The sequence below is a fragment of the Dermacentor andersoni genome, chromosome 7, assembly GCF_023375885.2.
Source record: "Dermacentor andersoni chromosome 7, qqDerAnde1_hic_scaffold, whole genome shotgun sequence".
In the NCBI taxonomy this organism is placed as follows: Eukaryota; Metazoa; Arthropoda; class Arachnida; order Ixodida; family Ixodidae; genus Dermacentor; species Dermacentor andersoni.
Genome location: NC_092820.1, coordinates 147,835,188 through 147,859,680, shown reverse-complemented (window position 1 = coordinate 147,859,680; position 24,493 = coordinate 147,835,188). Strand labels below are relative to the sequence as shown.

The following is a 24,493-nucleotide window of genomic DNA, read 5'->3' as shown; positions in this document are numbered from 1 at the left end:
GAGAGCAACGCCGCCACCAGCCGAGCAGCAGACGACGAAGTAGAAGGACAACAAGAACAGAAGATGAAAACAGAAAAGAGTCTACGCGGACGCTGACTTCACGGCAGAGAAAGAGACTGTAGATGAGTACTTCTTAGAGGTACGCCGGAGTTGGAGACAGAGAGAGGGGGGGACTGAGTCGTATAAATATCTGGGGATCGGAGACAGGGCGGCGGTGTTGTTGGAGAAGACGCGGGCAGCGTCACAAGTGCACCGAGCCAGTTAGAGAATGAGAAAGAGAGCAAGGTGGAGGGGTATATGTGCGGGACGTGTACAGTTTAGGCATGACCAAGGGTGTGACGTGTGTCGGCCATGCGCCAAAGCTACGCTCTGAGGCGCACGCTGTGACCCCGCGGTTGTATTGGATGACCGGGAGGTGAACCGGCATATAGCGTGTTCGAGCGAGGAAGGATCGATTCCCGGTATCGGCGCGGACATAGCAGGGCTAGTTGCTTGGTCTAGATGCTTGGGTCAGTTGTTTGAAGAGGATATTGTGCGCGTGAATATCTCACGAGGGTTGCAATGTGGGCTTGTTGGTAATGCATCTTCAAGGGGAGTATGGTAGCGCGATTCAAAGACGGGACAAGAGAAGACACAAAGGGACACACACAGCGCTGTGTGTGTCCCTTTGTGTCTTCTCTTGTCCCGTCTTTGAATCGCGCTACCATACTCCCCTTGAAGGTGAATATCTCGTGTATCATCTGTGTGGCATCCGTGTTTTTTTCGCTGCCATTCAAATGTGCAAATTCATTCACTGTCTAAGATACCCGTCTGCTGACTGCCGAACAAGGTGCCGCCGCACTCCGTCATCAGCCATGACAAGAAGAGCGCCGTTTTCGATCCTGGACTGTGGCACGGATCTTGAGAATTAGGAGCACAGAATATGCACTTGAAACCCACCCACTTAAGCAATGGCTGCGCTACGAGAGGTATAAGTTTTGCACGTGACTTGATGTCAGGTAACGAATTCCTTAATTGTATTCCGTAATTATTCCGTGCTTCCGAATGGGGGGAGCAAATTAAATACACTAGTGCCAAGCCCTCCAAAGAACTTACTTGTATGCACGTTTTTTCGTAAAGTCTTCTCTACGGAATGCCTACGTGCTTCTGGTCTTGCACTTTTTCTCGAGTAACATCTTAAGATCTTCAGCGAGCAGCCATATCAGATGCCAATGACCCACAAGAGAACCAGAGAAATATACTTGTTAAAGAAGTGTATCTGTAGACGAAATGCATGCTCTATGTAGCTAGGACGACACGTCTATACGTCTACGAGAAGTGTACGAATGATCTACCGACTGTCTAAATCGGCTATTATCGGTGTCCCACTCCAAGGCTGCGAATCACTCGTTTTGCCGCCACCAATATCTTTCGTGCCTACAGCGCACACACCATCGCACCGATCTCGGTCCGCGCATAATCGTGGAAGACAAGTACGTCTACAAGAGGTCTGCAGATATCCCACACATTGTCTCGACTCCTTTTTCTACAAGGCACGAACGGCCGAAGGTGGTGCCCCCAAACGACCACACAGGAAACCAGACTGCGCCGGACAAGAGAAACAAGTCCACGCGTCGTTCTACAAGAGAACGAAGGGGGGAGGGGGGGGGGGGTGAGCAAGCAGGCTGCATGCGCGAAATCCTGGGCCGGCCGGGGCGGCGGGGCGCCCTTGGGATGGCCGTTGCCTTGGGACGCTCAAAAGCCAAGTCGAGCCGGACACGCAAGAGAAGAAAGAGCCACAGCAAGTAGGAACGAGCAGGAACTGTTCTGAGAGATGGGCGAGCTCCGCAGCACATCGTGCCCACCACGGCCGCCGCCATTGCAGCGGCAAACCAGACTTCACAGCGGGGGTTCCCTCCGCGAGTCTGCTGCAGGAGAGGCAACGGGCGGCGCATGCAGGACGACGCTTCTTTCTATGTCATTCTGTTCTTTTGTCTCTCTTCTTTCTTTTTCTTATTCTTAGCACATGCATTGGCGGGCTAGTACGGCTTGTATGCTCTCCACCATCGAATCCGTGGCGCCAGGGAGTCGGGGCTGTTGCGAATGCAAAAGGCAGAGGGACAAATCGTCCTCGCCGCAGCAGCTGCATTCCAATGCAGCTCTTTGAATTGCGTTCGCGAGCCCACAGCGCGCCAGCAGGAACAAGGAGGGGGAGGAGAGAAGAGTGCTCAGCAGAGTACGCGCCATAAAGGTGGAACGCCATTGTCATCGTCGATCCAGAATTCGCACAGGAGGCGTGATCGAGCGACGACATCTATACCCGACAATTCACGACAGGCGCTAAGCGTCGCCCCATCTTAGTTTTCTTTCCCCTTCCAGTTCTAGAAATTCTTTTCCTAGATTCAATTTAAAATCGAAATTCCTTCAAATTGTATTTGCACACGAAGTCTGATCCTGGGCTGATCGCACACTATAGTGATGACGTTAACGACAATTTTCTACCTTGACATCAGCAGCAGAAGCAGCATAAAGTTGGGATGGCGCAGTGCTTTTGAAAGCAGAGCGAATCCGCTGTCTATCATGCCCTTTGCGGTTCCACTGCTTCCATATGATCTTGCCGAAGGGGGTAGCAAACTGTCCCAAGTGTATTAGTAGGGACGAACAGCTCCAGGATCCTGTCCTACGAGTAAAATCAGCCTCGCTCACCTTTAGAAAAGAAAGAAAGAAAGAAAGAAAGAAAGAAAGAAAGAAAGAAAGAAAGAAAGAAAGAAAGAAAGAAAGAAAGAAACTGAGAACTAAACACAGTCAATGCCACGTTGTCCTTAAATCCGTGCTGCCTGCCCATCCGAAACACCACCGCGACTGCCGCTTCACCTCGCACCCGACCGCGGCAAACTCGCAATCTTCTTTCAACGTGCCTTTCCCTGGCGTTACCTACCTGCGCGCGCGCTTCCACCATTATTTTCCGCCCGCCTCCGTTTCGCAGAGAGAAGGCGCCGCAAGCGCGCTTGCATCAAAGCGCGCGCACACACCCTGTCTGTATCTGCAGGCCCGAGCGCAGGCCAGCGCGCGTTCAACGGCAAACGGCTTGCGTACGGAGCTTCGTCGAGGTCGGCCGTCAGCGAAGCAAAGCAAGAAGAGCATCGTCGTCGTCCCCATTCGCCGACGGGGGGGGAGGCCGTGCGCACTTGATTACAGTGCTTGTCACTCACTCGTGGCAGTTGGCGGTGGGCGTATCGGGGCCCCGTGGATGCGCGGCCACGTCGTCGTCGCGCCTCTCGAGACGCGATCTCCGTGGAGCTCGGCCCCTGCAGGTGAAGCTTGCTCGCTCGGCGCGGCGCGCCCAGCGTAGATTGAGAAAAAGAAAAGAAAATGACAGAAGAGGCCGGCCCTCCCCCCTTCGGGTCTTCTGCCTTCTGCTCCGTGCGGCCCTACCGCCTTTCTTTCTCCAGCAGGGAATACGCGAACGCTGAGATTTCCCGACGCGCCGCATATGTATATGTTTAGCAGCTGCGGCAGTGAGCCCTTATACAGGAGGCTCTGCTTCTAGTAACTACGTCTATATCCTATCAAGGCGGCAGACCACTGAGTCGCTTTATACGAGAGAGAGAGAGAGCTTTCTTATTGAAATGCAGATAATTCTACCGGTGTACACGCAGACGGATCTCGCAGAAGTTGTTTCGGCACTATGGAAGCTGCAGGACTCCTCAGCCAATCAGGAAGACCCAGTGCCCCCTCGAGATATGTTCACCCGCGCCGCATCGTCAGCTCACCGCCACGGTAATTCACGGTTTGCGACGTACATGTGAAAAGTCCTGCCAATAATCGGACAGTTGCGCCAGGAACTACATTCAGCTGCGCAAGGAAATTGCCTGTGTACGCCTCGTACATTCGACAGCGTTGCAAACGACTTGTGAGAAAGAGTAGAAACGCTATTCTGCGTAGGGGAAGAGGATCGGGAACAGAACGGCTCCGGGAGAGCCAGGGCGGCAAAGGGGAGAAAAACGTAAGGAAATATGATAATTGTAATGTACAGGCGAGACAAAAGTGATGGGGTTGATGTAAACTGTCAGCTAAGCCAATATCTTCAAGAAATACGAAAAAAAAATATCAGGCTAGACGTCGCTTTTAGAATTTGTATGACCTAGCATTCTTCCTAGATCTATATAGTCGGGTACAACTGAAACGAATGAAAAAAACAAATGAAAGTACAAATGAAAAACTTCACCTCTAAGATATAAGTTTGCACTGTGCCCGTCCGCGCTTAGTGTTTCGTCTTTACGCGTTGCGCGTGGTATGAGTGCATACACGTTCCGAATAGAGAAACTATAGAACGGAAAGTTCTCAGCAACACACCCGTCTTACCTTACTATTAGAGTGTTTTAGATTAGGAGACGCAAGTGGCTTGCGTAAGCAAGACCTAGGGGGCCACGGTACTGCGCAAGCGCAGAACCAGACGAAGGGGTCTGCGCATGCGCAGTACCGTGGCCCCCTAGTTCTCGCGTACGCAAGCTGCTTGCAGCCCCTAATCCAAAACTCCCTACTGTCCGCGTAACGGTCGTCCGCGGAGCCGTTCAGTCCGTCGTCTCGGTAAACACTATAAAACTGCAACCACTACAGCATGGCTCGCCGCTACCGGTACGAGTTCGAGCTGCCGTTATTGATTTGTTTTCAAGCTTTTCTGTTTGTTTCTTTCTCGGGCCTGCAACGTCGGCGTGGCCGCTCGCGCCGTGTGTATATTGTGGGGGACACTCGCGCGCGCGCCAGCAGAACGCAGCCGTCCGGAAGAGGCCCGGAGGTTCCAACCACGGACCGCCAAACGCAAGAAACAAACAAACAAACAAAAACTAAAGAAAGCCGCAGAACGAACGAACGACCGAACAAAGAAAGTAGAAACAAAACAAGCGCCGCATCGCGCGAAGATAATGCCGAACCGCGTGCAGAGGGACAACAGCGAGAAGAAGAGGTAACGCCGCAGCGTCCCGGGACGCCAGGGGGCGTAGCCGTCACCGGGCCGCCGTGCGGACACAATAGCGGAGGCCGACGCTCAAACTAAGCGTGACATGACGGCTCCGTGACAGGTACCCATCACGACCTGCAGAAATGCCGGCTAGAGAAAGAAGTCCCCCGGTGGTTGTTGTTTTCCCGGCATTTCCTTTTTTTATATGTATATCTATCGCTGTTTCCTCCCTCTTACCTTTTATTTTTTGTCGTTTTTCTTGATTAGCGCTCTCGGAATAGGCCTCGCGTAACGTCTAAGTAAAAGAAAGGCAAAAAATATACGAAGACAGCGGAACGCAGCAAGCGGCGATTGGAGAAGCGAAACAGCTAGTCCTTCCCGAGGCCATCGCGGACACAAAAGGCCAAGGACTCGCTTCCAAAAAGAATGAAGGACAAGAAGAAGGCATTTAGCGTAGCGGAGAGAAGCTCTGAGTTATTACAAATGTTACTATATATACGTTCCGTCACGTTTCTGTTGACTATGATCGCATTCGGTATGCGTTTTGTTGAAATGAAGTTGAGTATGCGAGGTGTGCGATTTCGGAATCGCGCATCGAAGGTGACGCAAACGTTCGGTCACATTCCAGAAACATAACGCATAGTGCCGAAAAAAAATTAGGCGCTTTAAGTACTTGCAGACACAGGCTGGTTGATTCGACGCGTTTACCGAGATGTGCACTGTCGGTAGGAAACGTTTACGGAAGACGAGATTCGCGAAAAAAGAAAGACTGAATTCCCCGCGAATTGTGGGCACATAGTTTCGTATTCAAAGCGCTCAATCATCGCGGACAAGAAACAGGGAAAAGTGCATTAAAGCGCTCTGGCGCCAGTAGCTGTATCAAACCAAATAACCCAGAAGTCTGTGCACGAATTCATAAAGTTTCTATACTCATCCCTATACCATACTCTATACACCCTATACTTATACTATATACAGCCTCTACGCTTGTTCTTGCGACCGTACCGTGATCCTTTAAAATAGAAGCGTCACTCCGCACGAGAGCAGAAGGTCGCATTCGTCCCTCAACCCGTATCTTTTAAACATCTGTGGCCCGAATCTGCGTCGAGCGCTCAGGAGGAGAAAGATACTAAGGACTAGAAGTTGCGAGTCAGCGTTAGGCCTAGTTCCACTTAAATGGACACTACAACAATCAACGTTAAGTTCAATACCCCTAATGTAGACAAGCTTCCGGAACGCCGAAAACGGCCATTATACAGTATACACTCTAAATCTCGTTCCACCTACGTACCGTATAATAAATGGAAGAACTTTTGTGAAACTATGTCCTGCTTACTAAGTGGTACCTACGTGTGACGATATTAAGAGCAATACACAGAAGCTGAGACAAGAGGCTTCACCGAAGGAAGAGACGGCGCTTAAATACATTCGTTCAAAGTAAGTTTCACTTAGTAACTGGCACAGTTTTTTTTTCTATACGTTCCAGTTAGCTTGCGAAACTTATAGGTGGAACCAGGTTAAGAGTGTGTCGGCTCGCGGGGTGTTAACAGCGCCAGCAAAGACGAGTCTTGTCCCCCGCTTGTAAAACATGCGTCGGCTACCGAATCATTGTCGACAAGTATACGAAATTGATCGCTGTTCGCAAAACACACCGGTATTCCGGGGCAAAACTACATACATGCAAGCAGAGACGTCAAAGCCGAGGACACTCACCTTTTCGAGCTCTAGAAGGTGAAACCTGAGAACTTGGATGGCTTGCACCATCTGCCGGGATTGATACGAGGAGGAGAAAAAACGAGACAACAAGGATCAGTTGTACAGCTGGTTGCAGCACACATGAAAGCAGCTAAATATTGAAACCGCAAGGGCTGCTGCATTAAGGCAGAAAATTGAGCGAACCTGGCCGCGTCCGCAGGCTTAACAACGGCTAGTGAATCTGGTGGATTTTTGAAGGGCGCCATCAAATTTAGTAGTGAACGAGTATCCCCAGCCGCCTCTTAACACTTTATCTGCTGCGTAGATGCCGCCGTATACAACATGAAGGGCAAGCAAAAGACTGTCTTGTGGTTCAACTTTTAGGGAGACTAATTCGAGGTGATGAGCAATTTCATTGTGAAGTCTACTTTTTACACTGAGTGTATGCTCAAGCTATACGTGAAGATGCGACATTTGTAGCGTTGTCAACATGTTTGTCTGTATCGAACGTACGTTTTCTCTTTTTTTGCGCATTTGTGTGTCGTGGACATGTATTTCGATGTGTTTGTGCGCCTGTGTGTTTTATACACATGTGTTGTGCGCTGTTCGTGTTTTTGCGTGTGTGAGAGAGAGAGAACGTGTTGTGGATACCAATGTTTTCATTGCACAGACTCCTGTACTTTCATTACTTAAAGTGTTTGTACATGGGAAATGTACCCCTCGGGTTAGGTTCATTTACTTGTCCATTCAGATTTTTTCTTTCTCTTCTTTTTCTGCATGCTTACTACGGAACCTGTCGCATATGGGTGTGCTATTGGGCATTAGGGCGGCATCGATCTTCAGTCTTGTGATACGCTGCTCTAATGTAGCCTATACCTTCCGGTTTCTTTGCACTTATAAAAAAAGTGTACAATGCACGACCTCCGACATATAATGACGAACGTGCGAGTTTTTTCCCTACACAACCTTAAACTTGTTTTCGTGTAAATCCGCGCTACAGTAAACAGTTGCAAAACCGACATAACGAACCTATGGTTTCCGGTATAGTGGAAACCAGAACGATGATTAATATTGACTCGCTCCACACGTTTACGAAGTGTTGTCTTGCAAAAACAAAGAAGAAGCCTGACGTCTGTTAAACGTTAGGTCAAGCGGGGGTTGAGTGAACGAACCACCTAAACGTCCAAACTTTGCAACTGCCGGCCATTTCCTTCAGCGAATTTCAGCGAACTTGTTAGAAAATTTAAGGGCGCGAGTTGAAATACTACCTTTGCTTTAGCCACTTTAAATGTGATGAGCAACACCGCGGCTGACAAGCAATATCAACAAGCATTGGTAAAGATGTCTACAGTCGACTCAGTACGTTTACTTAGAAGTGGCAACGCTACGGGAATAAGGTAGCACCAGTGTCACGCACTGGTGATTTTAAATGTTCCTTTTTTTTTTTTTTTGAACAATCGAAGACTGCAATAAGCTAACAAGTGGCTTCATTCATTCATTCGAAGCTTTTCCTAGATGCTGTTGAAGATTATAAGCACATTAACTGCTTGTCATGCGCCGATTGTACTCAACTTGTCGTTTTAAGCCCTCCATTCTTTGCAAATAATGCGTACGTCCCCAGTGTCTGTGACAGCGTAATGCCTACGTAATGTTTATTGCTGTTGCTTCTGTTACTAGTTTTCAGGATGCCAATGACACCCTCTACACCTCTATAGGAAATTTTTAGGGACAATGCAGGTATGTGTAATAAATAAATTATTATAACACGTGCTCTCATGCTTACCGGTAAGCAAAGCAGTGCTCCGAAATTGCCATGACGCTCCATACTTGCATTTCTTTTTCATCGCAGCCTTTGCGCATAACCTCAATAGACACTGGATATTCGAAAACATTCTCGGAAAGTTCGTAGCGGCAATTTCCTGTTTCTTTTTTTTTTTTTTTTCGGAACGGCATGGCCTTTCGTCAGCTATCACAAACACGCCCTTCTATTTAACGCGCTCTCGCGTTACAAAGGCCGAACAAGAAGGCACGAGAAGCTGGCAGATTTTAGAACAACACATGAAAAAAAAAAATGATAACCTCGTCTCAAGAAAAAACTGCATTCGCACCGTACGCGAAAGGATGTGTTATCATCCAGTGATCGAATTGTCCGTGGCGACTACACCTTTGTCATTGTGGTTGGTCAGCAGGCGAAACACCGACTAATAGAGAGTTTTAGCGGTCCTGTAACGTGTGCCCTACATACAGTACGGCAACAGGTAGTATAGTATCCGCGTTAAAACTGTCTGAGTCGATGTATGTGCAGCTGAGCACACAACATCGTGCCGTTTACCGGAAAATAGCGGGGTTGAATAACCACTCTGTCGTAGCTAGAGTTCTACCTAAATGCACACGTGTTCCAGCTATCGTACACCAGCCATGCCAGGGTGCGCAGAAGGCAAAGCGAAAACGCTGATGGTGACCTCTGGTGACCTCTGGTGACCTCTGGTGACCTCTGGTGACGCGGCAGTGTTCAACTAAATCGCACACAGAAAGTGTTATAGTAAGCAGCGAAAACTTACTATTAAAAGGGTCGGTTAAAAAAGACACTACAAAAATAATTTCTGGGACTTAACGTGCCAAAAACTCACAACTTCTTTTAGGAGGTACGCCCTAGTTGGAGGGCACTCTAGGATTAATTTTTGGCAACCTGGCGTTATCGGCTCTCTTCTGTCTCCTCAAAAAAGAAAAAAAAAAGAGAAAGATGTAGCGAAAAAAAAAAGCATGTTTCTAGTCCATTACCACTGGACACTTGTCATGGGAAGCTTACGCTCCAGTCAGCATTCTGCTAGCACAGCATAACGATGATACGCCACAAGTTAAGCTATACTCATCAGCAACATCTCACCGCTAACACCAGCGAGGTGCGATGAACTTTCGTAATTTCGGTCGTGCTGATCAGGGTTTCCGGCATTTCGCACATTTCAAACCATCCAGGCAAGGTTATACGTACAGCATGGTTAGAAAAAAAAAAATACTCGTCATTCTGGGTAGGGAAGGGCGGGAGTAATAGGGGTGGTCTCCAGGAGATACTTACGAGGCTGTCTAACTCAGGGTTGGGAAGGTAATATTGTTTGTCTTGCCTCGTCTGAAAGACAAACAAAAAAACAAAGGGGATGGGGGAGAGGGGTGGGACGGGTGGGGGAGGGGTTGTTCGGAGGAAGAAAGAGAAAGAGACGAAGCAAAAAAAGAAAAAAAAAGAAAGTGCACAGAGGAAGGAATTGGGAAAGGGCGTAAGCAGCGGGTCGTGCAAGGTTTCAGGAAAAAATTTAATCAGGGAGATGCAGGAAAACACGTTGCAGGTTAGGGAGCACAGGGGAGCAGTGCATGCCGGGACAGAGGAAGTCGGAAGAAAATTCAGCAGAGGCGGTCGTCAAAAAAAAAAAAAAAAAATACGAGAAAGGTTTGAACACGTCAGTGTGCCGACGTTTGGGATGCAGCGATTTGCAGCGGTATTTGGATGAAGAAAGTTGAAAAGTTAGCGGGACGTAGAGACCACAAATGAACAGTGACAGACAGTTTGGTTTGAAATTGCATATCATTTTTTGAGCAAGCAAACACCAGATAAGTAAGACGAACAGTCGCAGCCAATTTGGAGACCGAGGGCAGATGCGTCAGCAGAAAAAGTACGCAGCAGAATGTTCACGCAACCAAAAATAAAGAAATGCGAGCAAAAAAGGAAAATAACCACGCGGAAGCACAATGTGACGTACGCAGCATCGACGAGAGATGGCAGCAGAAGTCACATTTGGTTTAAAAAAAAAAAGGAAATGTTGGCGGTGGCAGAAAAGGGAGAGAGATAATTGTGGGTGGGATAAGGGGGGAAGGGATCATGGGGGAGAGGGGTTTTCGTCGGTTAAGAACACGGTCAATGAAAAGTGGTACTTACAAGAGAGTCTAACTCCTCATTTGAAGTGTATTGAGGATATTCGGTCATTATCTGTAATGCAGAAGAACGGGAAGATAGGGAAAAAAAGCGGAGGGAGAGAGATAGTGGAGAAAGGAGGAAAGATAGATAGAGAGAGATGGGGCATGAAAAGAGAGAGAGATGCAACTCTGTGAAGACATGCAAATAACGTGCACAGCGCGGCACACACAACAGCATAGCAATGACAGCAACTGTAATCACCAAAAATGATGGCAAAGACGGGCAGGCTCCACTCAAGGTTACATTGCCCTCACAAAAGTGCATTTCGACAGTCTATAGACGTCTTGTAGACCACTTCGCATTCTTGCATACTTGCCGTCTTTTGCTAACATAAAGCTCATGTGCTTCGTGTACGAACAAAAGCTTTGAACAAGTTTATTTCTTTTGATCCCACATTGTGGCCTATAGAAAGCCGTGAGCAATCACAGTGACCGACTGTGATTACATGTCTATGCTCCTTCCTTTCTTTATCTCTACTTTGCTATCACTCTACCACCCCCTCCCCTCTCTCCCCAGCGTAGGGTAGCAAACCGTATCTTCCCATCTGGTTAACCTCCCTGCCTTTCCCCCCCTCTCTCTCAGGGTATGTCTACAGACTTTCTACAGACTGTTTAAGCTTCTTTTGTGGGGGCACAGATAAGCAGCACAGAGTCACCTTAAACTGGTAAATAGAAAACTAGTAAATAATCATCGTCCTCAACAATAGAACATCACTCAAGGGCGGAGAAAACGAAGAAGCAACTCTCCACACTGAATTTAGCGCCACAACCACAGAATCAATGACGACTGTGACGTCACGACTTGCGCGGTATTCTCTCCCATTCTGACATCTATTCCGCGGTAAATGTTCACGAACACTTGCATGCTGACAACATCTTCACTCACCACTTGAATACAATATTTATTTTTTATTCTCTCAACTTACACAACTGTCACTCTATTCAGCAGGGTGACTGCCTAATGCGGGATAATTGCAGCGTCTCACACTGTATGAATACATATCTCGAAGCTCGCTCCGAGGTACAGTTCCCCTAACGTGTTTTATACATCAGTTGACATCCTGCTCACAATAGTACTAACACGCAGAGCGTCACATACGTTAAACAAAAGCTTTCGTGTCAGAGACGCGAGAGCTGCTATGAAATTTAAGAAACTGGCATGCCCAGTGAGGAAAGAACGTACGGCAAAAATGCAAATCGCCGAGATAGTAACACATTCGCGTCTGAACAAAAGAAATGCTTCGAGAGTCAGCCCTACACACTGCGTCGAAAAGAAGACGTACGACGTGGAACTGTAACAAACTTCTCTTAAAAGAGACGGCGCAACACACTCGAGCCGACTTGTCAGGGAGACAAATACCAACCGACTGTCCTATACGACGCGTTCAATACGCGTCCATTGACGGAGGCTGGCTGCGACGGGATCGGCATAAAGGCAACGTCCCCCCCTGACACGCATTTATCATACTACACGTCTCCAACCAGATGCCATGTAAAGACGTTTTTGTGACGGCTTTCGGAGTGACAGCCGCAAAATTTATTTGCCTACGCCGTCTTAAGGAATACAAACGTTCCATCAACGAAGGCAGGCGCTTCTTCCGCTTTCTGAACGCGAAAGGTACGAATAAAACAAAATGATATAGCATAACCTACATGCTCGCGCACGCTCTGTTTAGCAGAAGCGGCTCTTGCAAATTGATCAATTCACTCCGGTCCTTGAACTCGTTTGATGGGCTCGCAGATTAAGTCCCTCAAGCGTCATGCAATAACTGCTCTAATCAAGCCTCAATGTCCCCTGATAAAATAAATATATATATATATATATATATATATATATATATATATAACAGAGAAAGCACTTTTATGTGCTGTGGGTGTGAGCGCTTATTCCACACAACTCTATTCACGTGAATTCGCGCACTACAACTATGGAATCAGTCGACTCTGCGGGCACGCGAAGGTTCAGCTCATCCGTGGTAATGCTTAACACACAGTCCAAGTGGAGAGTACGAGAAAGCTTCTTGAAATTGAGTCAAAATACGCGTTAAAGGGAGTTTACACCCGCCATTAGTCCTGTAATGCTCATCGTATTAGGTATACGTTACATCGAGTTTGACACCTCAGAATTTTAAGCTCGGGGAAACTTGACGCGCAGCCCCATAGCAGCGGTTTTCTTATTTTTTTTTTTTTGGGGGGGGGGATTTGCCGGAGAGAGTTTTTCGGTTGTGCATTGTTCAACAAACCAATTATTGATTAATTAGTTACTGTGCTAATTAAGTGCTAACCCACGATACGTTTCACTGTTTTGTTTATGCACTGGCTGTAGCGGCCTCAAATAAAGGTGAACGCATTGAATTTTTTCCTAGTTGTGAAACGGGGTTAGGAAGGAATTACATCACGGGTTGAATACATTTAGCTGCGTGTGCACTTATATGAACCCGACCGGAAGAGTCAATAAGCCAATAATAAAAAACAAGTGTACAGAGCATCAACAAGAACCACAACTAGGTGACATTTTTTTTTTTTTTTTTTTTTTTTGCTACTTGTCACTGCGCTAGCTGATTCATACGTATCACGGTGTAAATATACAGAACGCGAAACAACTTGAAGTTGAAGACCGGGACAAGTACAGGACAGGAAAATCAGATCGTCTCTTTCCGCTTGTTTTCTGTGCTGTAGCTGTCCCGGTTTTACTTCAATTTGTTTCGCGTCCTGTTACACTATAATACGGGTGAGCGTCGCCAGGTGTCGTTGCGGCCGTGACGACCTGGCGGTGCCGATTTAACGACACGAAGACTGGTTTAAGGACATGGAGATGGTTTAAGAACACGCACACGGGTTTAAGGACACGCAGGCGGGTTTAGGGACCCGGAGACGGGCTTAAGGACCTGTAGACGGGCTAAGGACCTGGAGACGGGCTTAACGACCTGGAGACGGGCTTAACGACCTGGAGACGGGCTTAAGGACCTGGAGACGGGCTTAAGGACCTGGAGACGGGCTTAAGGACCTGGAGACGGGCTTAAGGACCTGGAGACGGGCTTAAGGACCTGGAGACGGGCTTAAGGACCTGGAGACGGGCTTAAGGACCTGGAGATGGGGCGTACCTGCTTGGCGAACACCGCGATGTCCTCGTTGAAGGATTCGGAGGAACACACGTCCCCGCCGGCGATGCCCGGCTCCCTGGGTGTGCAGGTGGCCAGTTCGCATTTCTCGAAGATCAGTGCCAGCAGGGGAAACAGTGGGTGTCTGAAACCATTGAGATGGAGAAAAAAAAAAGAGATCGCACACATTTAGTCTACGAGGGCAACTTCGATCAAAAAAAATGTTAGCACCACATTGTTGTTGTCTTTATTCAAACTACACAAGTTTTAACAAAGTGTGGCCCAATAAGGAATGTCGCTGGGGCCACTTAGCAGTTCTACAAGTGGACATGTCTTTGTCAGGACGGAAACAAGTCCTCTTGAAACGTTTGGCTGCACCGAGATTCTATGTTCAACCAGTGTTGAGCACTTCAAACCTCTGTGTTCTTTTGAACTTTTTTTGTCTTGTTTGAAGAGACTGCGTACAAGTATTGTCTCAGCTGCAGCGCAACAGGGTGCAATAGCAATTAAAAACGATATAGTAGAGCCTTTGGCTACAGGTATTAGTTCACACTATAGAAAAATTTAGGGGCAGATGGCGACTTGAAGTGATCGCCAATGGTCGAACGAGGAATGCATGTCCCGGGAGCCACAGTTTCGACAAAAGGAAGTTGTCGGGGAGTGCCCTGACAGAGGCATACCTCCCCAAAAATTTTGATGAGGTACTAATCCAGTAAGACCATGTTGTAACAAATTGTACACCAAACCGTTTCTTTTTCTCGGAGCTCGAACGTAAAGCTCGTGAAATTTGAAGAAATACAACAGCAACAACAACAAAGGAAGACACAGAAACCGTTCTTCTGCCAAGCAGGGGAAGCCTGCGAGACCTTGAGAGATACAAGACGAGGCTCTCAAACGTGAATAAATATACGTGGTCAGTCTTCTGGAACATCGCACGTCGAGCGCGTTGGTGCGGTCGACTGATGAATTTTCAAACGGAGGAGTAGTTAGCCAAGGCAAGGTTGAGTTTGATAGACACGCCTGGTTGCCTCTGTAGAGGCCGTTCGACGCGTGAATGCTGCTCGCATTGCAGCGGATGCGTTGATGCGTTGGAGAACGCACCGCACCGCAGATGCCGATTAAGAAGAAGAGTGAAATAATCGAGTCGATTCGTGTCAAAAAAATAATAATACAAGAGAACAAACAAACAAAGACATTGCGTTCTCTTCTCTACGTCATTGCTTTTCGTGCTGACTTTTTTTTTTTTTTTTTTTTTACGTGGATGTCGGTTGTATAAGTTGTGTGAGAAGAGAACGCGAAAGAATGCGCTACTGTAACGGCTATATTAACGCGACAGCGTTAAGAAGCCCGTTTCCCAGAAAGTCCGGCGTCCCGCGTTGGACGTCGCCTCGGCAAAAAAGGAATTTCGTACCAATACAAATTAGAACCCGATGTACGAGAAATGAACGTTAGCAGTGTGTTCAATGGGGCTGGCTGGTTCATCTTGGAATAAAACCGGGAATAGCGCAACACAGGACAGAGCGCTGAGATGAACCGACCAGCCCTACCGAACACACTGCTAACGTTAATTTCTAACCAAATTTCGAACCACGCATGCCCAACCACTTCACTACCACCAAAGTCGCTCGTACCTTGTCTTTCATTCTTTACAAAGTTATTCCTTGGAATTTTGAGAACGGCAGTCGACAAACAAATGTAATGAAAAAGAAACGCCGACAGCGCATGTCCTTTATGCTAGCTCTCCTCAGAGTGAAATATTAAAAGCGCGAAACAATAACAGGAGATCGACCCACGCAAGAGGCCGCGTTTCTGCCAGAAAGCTCGTCTTCGTGCATAGCGTTCGTAGCCTGCGTTTACCGGTAAACGTTATGGTGACATAAGCTGCAGTTGCAGGGAAGAGGCTAAGCTTAAGCGTCCTTCAAATTTTGTGGTCGTTTGTTAACTGTAAACAAATTGGAAGGCTACAGTGACCTATAAACCTTTTCCTTAATCACGAGGTGTCACACAGCTGTCCGGTGGCTGCTCTGCACACGTCTTTGCATGAATTTGCACAGTATATATAAGTTGTACATATAGTTGCCTTGTAGCCCACTTTGCTTTCGCATAGACTTGTCACTTAGGCTTTGTTAGCTGAAGCTCATATATCGACAGACGAAAGTCTGTGAGACGCTAAAGCCGCCAGGCAGAAATTGCCGAGCGACTGGTCGCTCGAGGCGCTTTGCGTGCATTCGCAGGCTTCTTTCATACTTAGAAAAAACACTTATGTAGCATGTATACTGAAGCAACAGAAACCAGTATCGGGAATTTTTCACGTTGCTCCGCAATTTTCTCATTAACACTTCTAGTCTAATTACATTATCTCAGAAGTCGACTAATTGATTAGGCCTAATTATGCCATTCGGCGGAATGCAAGAATTGTAAACCGACTATCTACAAGCGACGGCAAACAACATTACCTTGGTTCTGTCCAGCTACGCGGCATTTGCATGCTTGTTTTAATGTTTGGCTCAAGCTACGTGGGGCACCATATACATAATAGTATCGATCGCCACCTTTACAACAACACCTTACCTCGATTTCCTTTTTTTACTTCAGTAAGTTGGACAGCACAAAACACAAGAGACTGCAACGACGCGGAATTCACGCCAGTCACGAGCCAAAAAAAAAATATATATATATATATATAGGCGCTCGAGCGCCAACAAAGCGGCTCGCACGCATTCAGAGGCGCGACCGTATAAATGCAATCACCAACAATGATGATAATAATGACGCCGGGTTGATGGGCGAGCGAGCGCGAGCGCGCGCACCGGACCGCACTTGTCACCTCCGAAAGCTCGCCGCGAATCGGACACGCTTTGGGGAACGCATCTCATTTGCATATCGCGACGAGCCGAGCCGTCGCCACGGCTTCGTTCGTACCGCACGCACGCACGCACGCACAATGGACGGCCGCCACGAGGCGTGCGCGTCGCTTGCGATGAAGAATGCTTTTTTCGCCCGCCCCAGTGCACTGTGCATGCCATTATAGGCGCCGCCGACCGACCCGTCGAGGGAAGGGGAGGGGGGGGGGGGGGCGCACGTACATCACTATACGTCTGCGCCATTTAAATATACACTCGCGCGAAACGCGAGTTGCATATCATACATGCACGTTGCTGTCACAGGGCAAGCGGCCCGCGGTGTCAGGCCTCGTCCTCGCGGTAGCCGCCATTTTGAGAAGAAAACCGAGTAGCGAACAGACGACATGTGTCCGTCTGTCCGTCCGTCTGTCTGTCCGTCTGTATCTATGCATGCTTGTATGTATGTATGCATGCATGTATGTATGTCTGTCTGTCTGTCTGTCTGTAAAGATTGACCATAGATAGCGGAGTTACGCGGCCCTACACTCCCAGTGTCTACAGCCACTCTGCACCTAACCCGTTCGGAAGCACGCGAGCAACAGTGTAAGGACGAAAACTAGACTCGTTAACAACTTTCATCCGCAAACTGCGTGCATAACTCCATAAAGCGGAGACGAGACGTCCGCAAGAAGGCTACGGTGAGTGGTCACTGAGAAGTCGGTTATAGACGATACACAGAGTGCATCAATTGATTTCCTACGAGGCTAGACGCACAGTTACCACCCCAAATGCACAATAGTGCCCTCGATTCGCTACTACAACCCTGAATGCACTAATTCCCTTAGACCAACAAAAACAAAAAAAAAAGCTGTCAGAGAAAATCTGATGTCTTTCTGTTGACTTCTCGTTGCATTCAGTCGCATTTACGTTGGCATGCAACTGAATATCACCCGCGATTCTTGCGAGGGGGCGAGTAATCGGCGGCACGCATCTAAGAGGACCTCCAGCACCATGGTATTTAAGTTTTCGCCAGACGAACTCGGCGTAACGTCCGCACACGTCCGCACCTCTTATCCGCACACGCCACGCATGATAGCGCGGGCATCTCAGGGAAACGCGCTCTCGAAATATAACAAACACCTGACGCAGCGACAGCTGTCTGGGGGCCACAGAATCTTCCGGCAGGCCGAGCAGCCGAAGAAGGCCGAGATAATATGCTAAGTCGCGGATATGAGACGACAGCCGTTCCCGCCTAACAGGCCCCCCTCCAGGAGAAGGCGCGAAACGCGCGACCACGCAGGCAAGCAGTTCACACCTTACGAATAAACATCCCGCAGGAGAGACACCGTCGCAGAACACTACCGCCACCTCCCCAACTACCCACACTTCGCCCCCCCCCCATTCACCGTCCCCCCCCCCCCCCACCTCTCTACCAACGGCCCAACTTCCACAATCCCCGGATCTCGAAGCGAACCTGGCATAAAGGAAACCGAGAAAACAAAAAATAAAAGAACGAACCAGAGAAACAAGGCTACATCACGCTCGGCTGTCTGTGCGCAGTTGCCGACTCTAAAATGCGCATACATTTGCGATATTTTTTTTTTTTTTCGTCGGGCAGGCATAGAAGAAGCAGGCGTTCTAGCTAGCTCGCTAGCTCGCTCGCCGCAGGTGCGTTTTCGACCGATGGCCTTTTTTTCGTTGTTGTTTTGTTTCTTCGACTCGCGACGCTCCAACATGTCTTTTTTTTTTCTTTTCCTCCACTTCTCCTCTTGGCTCGCATGAGGCGAGCAAACAAGCGAGACCTCCTATATTCACGTCGTTTCGACAGTCGGTGCAGCTATAGCGATGGCCGGTTTTGACATTTTTTCTTTTCTTTCTCGACAACTTTTGTTACGCTCTTGACTTTTTTTTTTTAGTTTCCCAGGCCGCCTGTGCAGAAACCGCAGTCTTTGTTGCCGGCTGCTTGAATGTGACGTCACCAACTGCAACAACATCGGCTACAAGCGAGACGGAGGAGTGCAGCGCAGCAGGTTACAGCTAACGACGCGGTCGGTGTCACTGACTTCGCAGGTCCTGCATGCTATGTACAAGATTTTATGAAGACGCGTCGGATCGGCGCGCCATTTTGCGACGCGTATCATCACGCAGCGGTAGAATGAGGGCAATCTCCTGCTCCATCCCGCGATACCCCGTTGAGAGATCGAATCCCGCTACTGCAGAAACACACGTCCTAACTGCCAACTAACAGGCTGGAGGAAAAAAACAAACATCCGAATCATTTACGCAATTAACGTCTGGCTGGGAGACGCTGGAGCGGCCAGACAAGTCCCTCGTCGATGAGTCTGGCAGCCACAGCTGCCGCTTATAAGATGAGCTTAGTCAATCTAGGGAAAGTCTAAAGACACTTGACTAAACTATATACACCTGCTATAAACTATCCAGATAAGATGGTCTATGAACAGTTTATAAGGTTACAATCTTACGCTTTTTTGTGACTATTGTCTATAAAATATCTTGAGAATCCCTGTAGCCGATTTACAGACAATGACACGCTTATGGCCTTGCACTCTTACTGACTATTGTCAGTAGTGATCCCTATAGATAATTACATAGACAGTCTGTAGACTTGCAAGTCATGAAATGTGCTTACATTGCCCAGGCTGGTGCTCAAGGGGGCTCCCATGCATACATGGGCCGCTCGTTGTACGATTACAGATATGTGTGTATTATATATGTGTGCATGTATGTAGTAGGCAGGTAGGTATGTGTACAAAGGAGCTAAGAACTATGTTAACTCAATAATTTAACTATCCTTCATGATAGCTTACCATTATTTGCACAGGTTAATTTCACCCTCAAGAAATGCCTACATTTTTGGAAGCACCGCTTATAGGTTTACACTTTCTACAGAATCTTGCCTACATACAAACTATCCACACACGAATTCTGCAGCCTCGCAAGTGCAGTCTTATCGAGGACATCTAGGAAGCCTTGACAGGTCAAGGCAAATTCTCTCAGTCGACCGGTGAATATAAATGGTCGAAGTGGCTGAAAACTTCGTTAAATCGAAACCATGTCGCAAAATTACTTCGTTAAATCGAGAAAAGAAATAGTTTTCAATGCAACTATGATCGGGAATTATTACGGTTCGTTACATCGCGAATTTCGTCAAATTGAGATTCGTTATATTGAGGTTTGACTGTATAAGCACTTTGCAGACTCATAAACATACTTTTTATCGACTCTTTTCTATGGGCCATGTACAGACAAATCCTTCAGGCCAGATTCGATATGCACGGTCGTCAGAGGCCACGACAGAAGACCTGAAATTTCCAGGCGAACGCTCTCAAGAAACTGGTCTATAGACAGCCCACAGACTCACAACTTTACCTTACTTACCGACTCGTGTGTAGACTACCCACAGAACAAATCGTAAGGTCTGGTTTATGCCCCGTCCTCAGACTGTCATCGTAGAAATCCTGACACTTCTAGGCGAATGCTCTCCATATATAAACTGGCATACAGTATATAAGCACTTTACAGACTCGCAACCACGCATTTTACCGCCTCTCATCCGTTGAGTACCTACGGACAAACCACACACACCCTAGTCTATGCACTCGTCTTTTAGAAGTCCGGACACATCTAGGACGAGCGCACTCTCCGCCTACGTAACCACCCCTCCCCTTCCCCGCCCATTTCCTCCTCCTCCTCCTCCTCCTCCTCCTCCTCCTCCTCCTCCTCCTGTTTTCATTGCCTCCCCGAGTTCCACGCGCAGCACCTGTCCCGTATGCACACCCGTGTCTTACACGCGGTGAACCGAAGGCGTATGCGAAACGCGCCGTGTAAGTAAGCAAGCGGTGGCTGCTGCATGCGGCGGGCTGCTCGTCAGCGCAATAACGACTCCGCGGCAACGACGCCGCCGACGCCGCCGCGGGCGTTCTCGTCTTTTAACGGCTTCCTTTCGCGCGGCTTCGCTCAAAGGCGCCAGCCGCAGCGGACACGCGGCCCATATTCGCGGCGAGCGCCTGTGGGCTGCCGCTCTAGCCCCGCTTTACAAGCAGGCTGTTGTACCTGGTACAGCTATAGCTTGAACAGAGTAAAAAAAAAAATGGAAGCGTACAAAAAAAAAAAGCTAGAAACGTTTGGGTTCGGAACGCCAAACTACTCCCAAGGAACACTCGTTTATTCTAGAACAGGTCACTGAACGATGTTAAAAAAAGAAAACTTGATTGTTCCAAACCTGTACAGATCCCTCAGTAACCGCAGGGCATTTATACAAGATATGTGAAACAGGACTCTCAACAACGAATCTGTGAAGAAACCGAAAGGGCAAGCTTTCTTTTCTTTTTTTGGATTCTTCAGTGATGTGTTCTACTATTGAACCAATAAAAAAATGCGTTTCGGGATTTGTACAGATCCTTTGTCCACAACATGGGATCTGTACAAGATTGTGAACGAGTGATTTGTAATGTATAGATCCTGAAACGTGGTTTTCTTTTCTCGCATTGGTCAGTGAACCTGTTCTACTAAAGATAATTTTGCCTGACTAGACAGTGTCCCGTTTAACTCTTTCATTATACGAGGAACACTCATGCGCGCGGTATGCCATGATATTTGTTTGCACAGCCATAAAAATAACTGTACCCCTTGCAAAAAGAAAAAAAGAAAAGGAACGCATATGATTAGGTTCTATATCTAATCAGTCTGTAGGCAACGAAAGGCCCACAGAACGACAACACAATTTCAAAACCTTTTGTAAGGGATAGGACATTTTCGGCGCCGAAGCCTCAGCATCGCCTCTTTTCTCCCATTCCCACCTACTTTTCCCCCACTTGGGCCACGAGCAAGTCTTTCCGAAACGAATTCATTCATTCATTCATTCATTCATTCTTACTGACATTCCGTCATAATTCGTTACTGAAGGGGGTATGGTCGCTGACGGCTTGTGCGTGTACTTCAAAAAACTAACGTTTCCCCGTACAACGCGACTCGGCCTAAAGTTGCGAACGACAACGATAAAAAAAAGCTGCGTCGACGCGAGACCCGTATGAAGCGGTATCGCTGGCGAGTCTGTATAACACGCTGTGTACATGTGCGATGACAGGGTGCAGAGTGGGGGGAAAAAAAGAAGAAGCAGGATTTCGAAAAAAAAAAAAAACGGAGAACGGGCTTGCGCTTCGCAGAAGCACGGGTTGAAATTCGCAGGCAGGAAAACGCTCCATTTCGAAACGAAAGCGAACAGCGCGCGGCCAATTATGTTATCTTCGCCGCAAAGCTGGAACCCACGCACATCCAGTCTAACTGCTAGACTGAAAACGAGAACTGCGGAAAAAAAGAATGGAAGAGAAAAGAAAAGACATGCATAGCGCGTTGGGACATTAATGTCTACGCTTTGTTGGTAAGCCGGATCGCAGCTGTGCGACATGGATCGAATAGTCGACTTGTTTGTTGTTAAGCCCGACGACGTATACCAGTTGCTTCTGGTCCCGGAAATAGTTCGGGAATCCGCCGGCAGGATTCAATCCTTTGTCTGCCCTGCCTCTGGGATGCACGGCGAGTACATAGTTCTTAGTCTACACGAAGGTTATTTACTGCCACCGTAGAGTTGGCTGTAAAATTTACTAGAGCCAACTACTGCGCTTCAACCATTCAGCTACTAATGGAATGGTGATCGCCGTGCTTTTGGCTTCAGGCGTACGTCCTTGCGGCGTTACTTATAACACGTTGTAAATTTCATAGCAATCTTTCTTTTTTTTTTCTATAGCAAGAAGACAATGGGTGTTATCCAAATCCATGTACCAGTCACGGTTGCCTCTGAGGCGATGGTTGCCTCTGAGGAACAGAAGCGGATCACGAAGGCTACGATTTCGCTAACTGCGAGCGCCGGAAGTAATAACGGAGCCGGAAACGCATACTACACGCTTTGTTTTGAACGCCATTTGTAAGTTTCTGCAGACACGCACAACCATCGCGAACCGTTGCATTCATAACGCAATGTTTTGTTGAAAATCTTCCATTTGTAAACTTACAACCCGCCATCTTACAAATCCGCAAGTATTCAATAGAGTTCCCACAGAAACATTACAGACGGCTATAGAAACTCACCAAAAATCTGTAGAATGCCACGAGTGATTTCTTTTTTTTATGCCACGCCACCTCTCCCTTCAACCACGATAATTTCTTCCCAGATAACCCCTCCACTTATTCATTTATTTACTGGGGCATCGTGTTGTTTTCGGGCGCCACACCAACTTTCAAGTCCGGCCGCCTTGCGGCAACTTCTGGAGCGCATCCCGAAAAGCGAATCAATCAAGTTTCGCACTGACGACCACTTCGCGAAGACCCTCGCGCGGGCGCCGAAAATTCGGTCTAAAAACTGCTCGCGTCAGGAAAGCGAGTGGGTCGTTTCTTGTAAGTACACACACGCGAGAGAGAGAACCCAAGCGGATTTAACGACTCGGAAGCCTAAACGACCGCGCCGTACACTCCGCTGTTTTACACGCGGCCGCTAAACGCATACACACACACAGAGCTCCGCAAAGCTCGACTCTATACAACAGCGGTGGTGACCCGCAGTTTCCCAGCCTAGACGACGCACACGCGGTGTATTCGGGTTCTTGTTTTCACCATCACGTCAATGTGTGATAACCACGCGAGGCGCGGCGCTGAGGAGCAGCCATGCATGCATACACGTGCACGCGTGTTGTATAGAGCCTCCTCTCCCGTGTTCCGTATTAAACGGCGGACTCGTGCTCTCTATAAGCGAACAGTTTTGCCCTCGTATCCGGAGTCGCAAAACGAGTTCGCTTTGGGATGTCTTTATAGGAACGCATACGAATTGCGGACACGTTGTATTTAGGGAAAAAACACGACAACGCTTAACGCTGAAATTCTGGCCATTCGTTTTCTATATACGTCTCCCACGCCATTTTCCTATTCCTTAATGACATGTCCATTTTTAATATATATATATATATATATATATATATATATATATATATATATATATATATATATATATATATATATATATATATATATGTACTGATTCTTCGATAGGGCTGGCAAAGTGGTCTTCAAGACGTCTATGAAAAAGACATTCACGGAATATATACGAAATGACATCTCCACTTTGTCTATAGACAAAGTCGTGTTTTCAAGTCCTTGTGGACATGTCATTGCGTATACATTCCGAGAACGTCTTTTGCATAGACGTCTACAAGACCACTTTACCCGTCCTATGGAAGAAAACCCTATTACAAACGAATGTACTCTTGTTCGAGTAATCTTGAAGAGGAAAAAAAGAATACGTCGGCCACAATTTCGGTTCGCAACAAAAATCTACCAATCAAATTAAATTAACAACGTTGCCGTCCACACGGAAATCTTGCCGAGTGTTCACAGTACAAAAAGATGGACGACGCTAGCGCGCGCTGCGCACACAAGCGAACGCGCCGCTGACCAACACACTTGCGACGCCCTGGACACACGAGCCTCGCACGGGCTCCAATTAGTATCGTCGCAGACGACCTAATGGCAGCGCGTCAACTAATTGAAATCGATAAAGTGTACGTGAGGAGACGCAACGCAGACCTTCCACGGAGACCCTGGAAAGGAGGAGGAGAGAAAAAAGGGGAGAGGAGAGTGGCTGGCAGACGGCGTGTGTGAGGTACGACACACACTCACGCGTCGATGCATCGCGGCGGGACCTCGCAACACGTCGAACAAAAAGTACAGCCATGCCGTCACCACCACCGCCAGCCAGCCGTAATACACTAAACTTTGGCAAGGGACCGCAAAACGAGAGCTCGAACGGAGCGAACGTATAGCGTCATTAGCGAAGCTTTAGATGAGGGGAAGCAAGCGGCTCGCGCACGCAAGAACTAGGGGCCACGCTACTGCGCATGCGTGGACCACTTCGTCTGGGTCTGCGCATGCGCAGTACC

The 24,493-nt window shown here is 47.9% G+C and overlaps 1 protein-coding gene across 4 annotated transcripts in view; it reads right to left on the bottom strand.

The window, feature by feature from the left end:
• The window catches only part of hth (Meis homeobox homothorax), a 369,843-nt gene that overhangs the window by 295,110 nt on the left and 50,240 nt on the right, over positions 1-24,493 (bottom strand). For 2 of the 4 annotated variants that reach the window (XM_050180825.3, XM_072289362.1), the window contains exons 3-5: positions 13,705-13,846; positions 10,563-10,613; positions 6,653-6,703 (exon numbers count right to left, since the gene is read on the bottom strand). In XM_050180825.3, coding sequence (XP_050036782.1) covers positions 6,653-6,703; positions 10,563-10,613; positions 13,705-13,846 — 244 coding nt within the window. Of the gene's footprint in view, positions 1-6,652; positions 6,704-9,710; positions 9,762-10,562; positions 10,614-13,704; positions 13,847-24,493 lie in introns of all 4 variants that reach the window. The other 2 variants (XM_050180826.3, XM_050180827.3) reach the window with 1 other exon arrangement.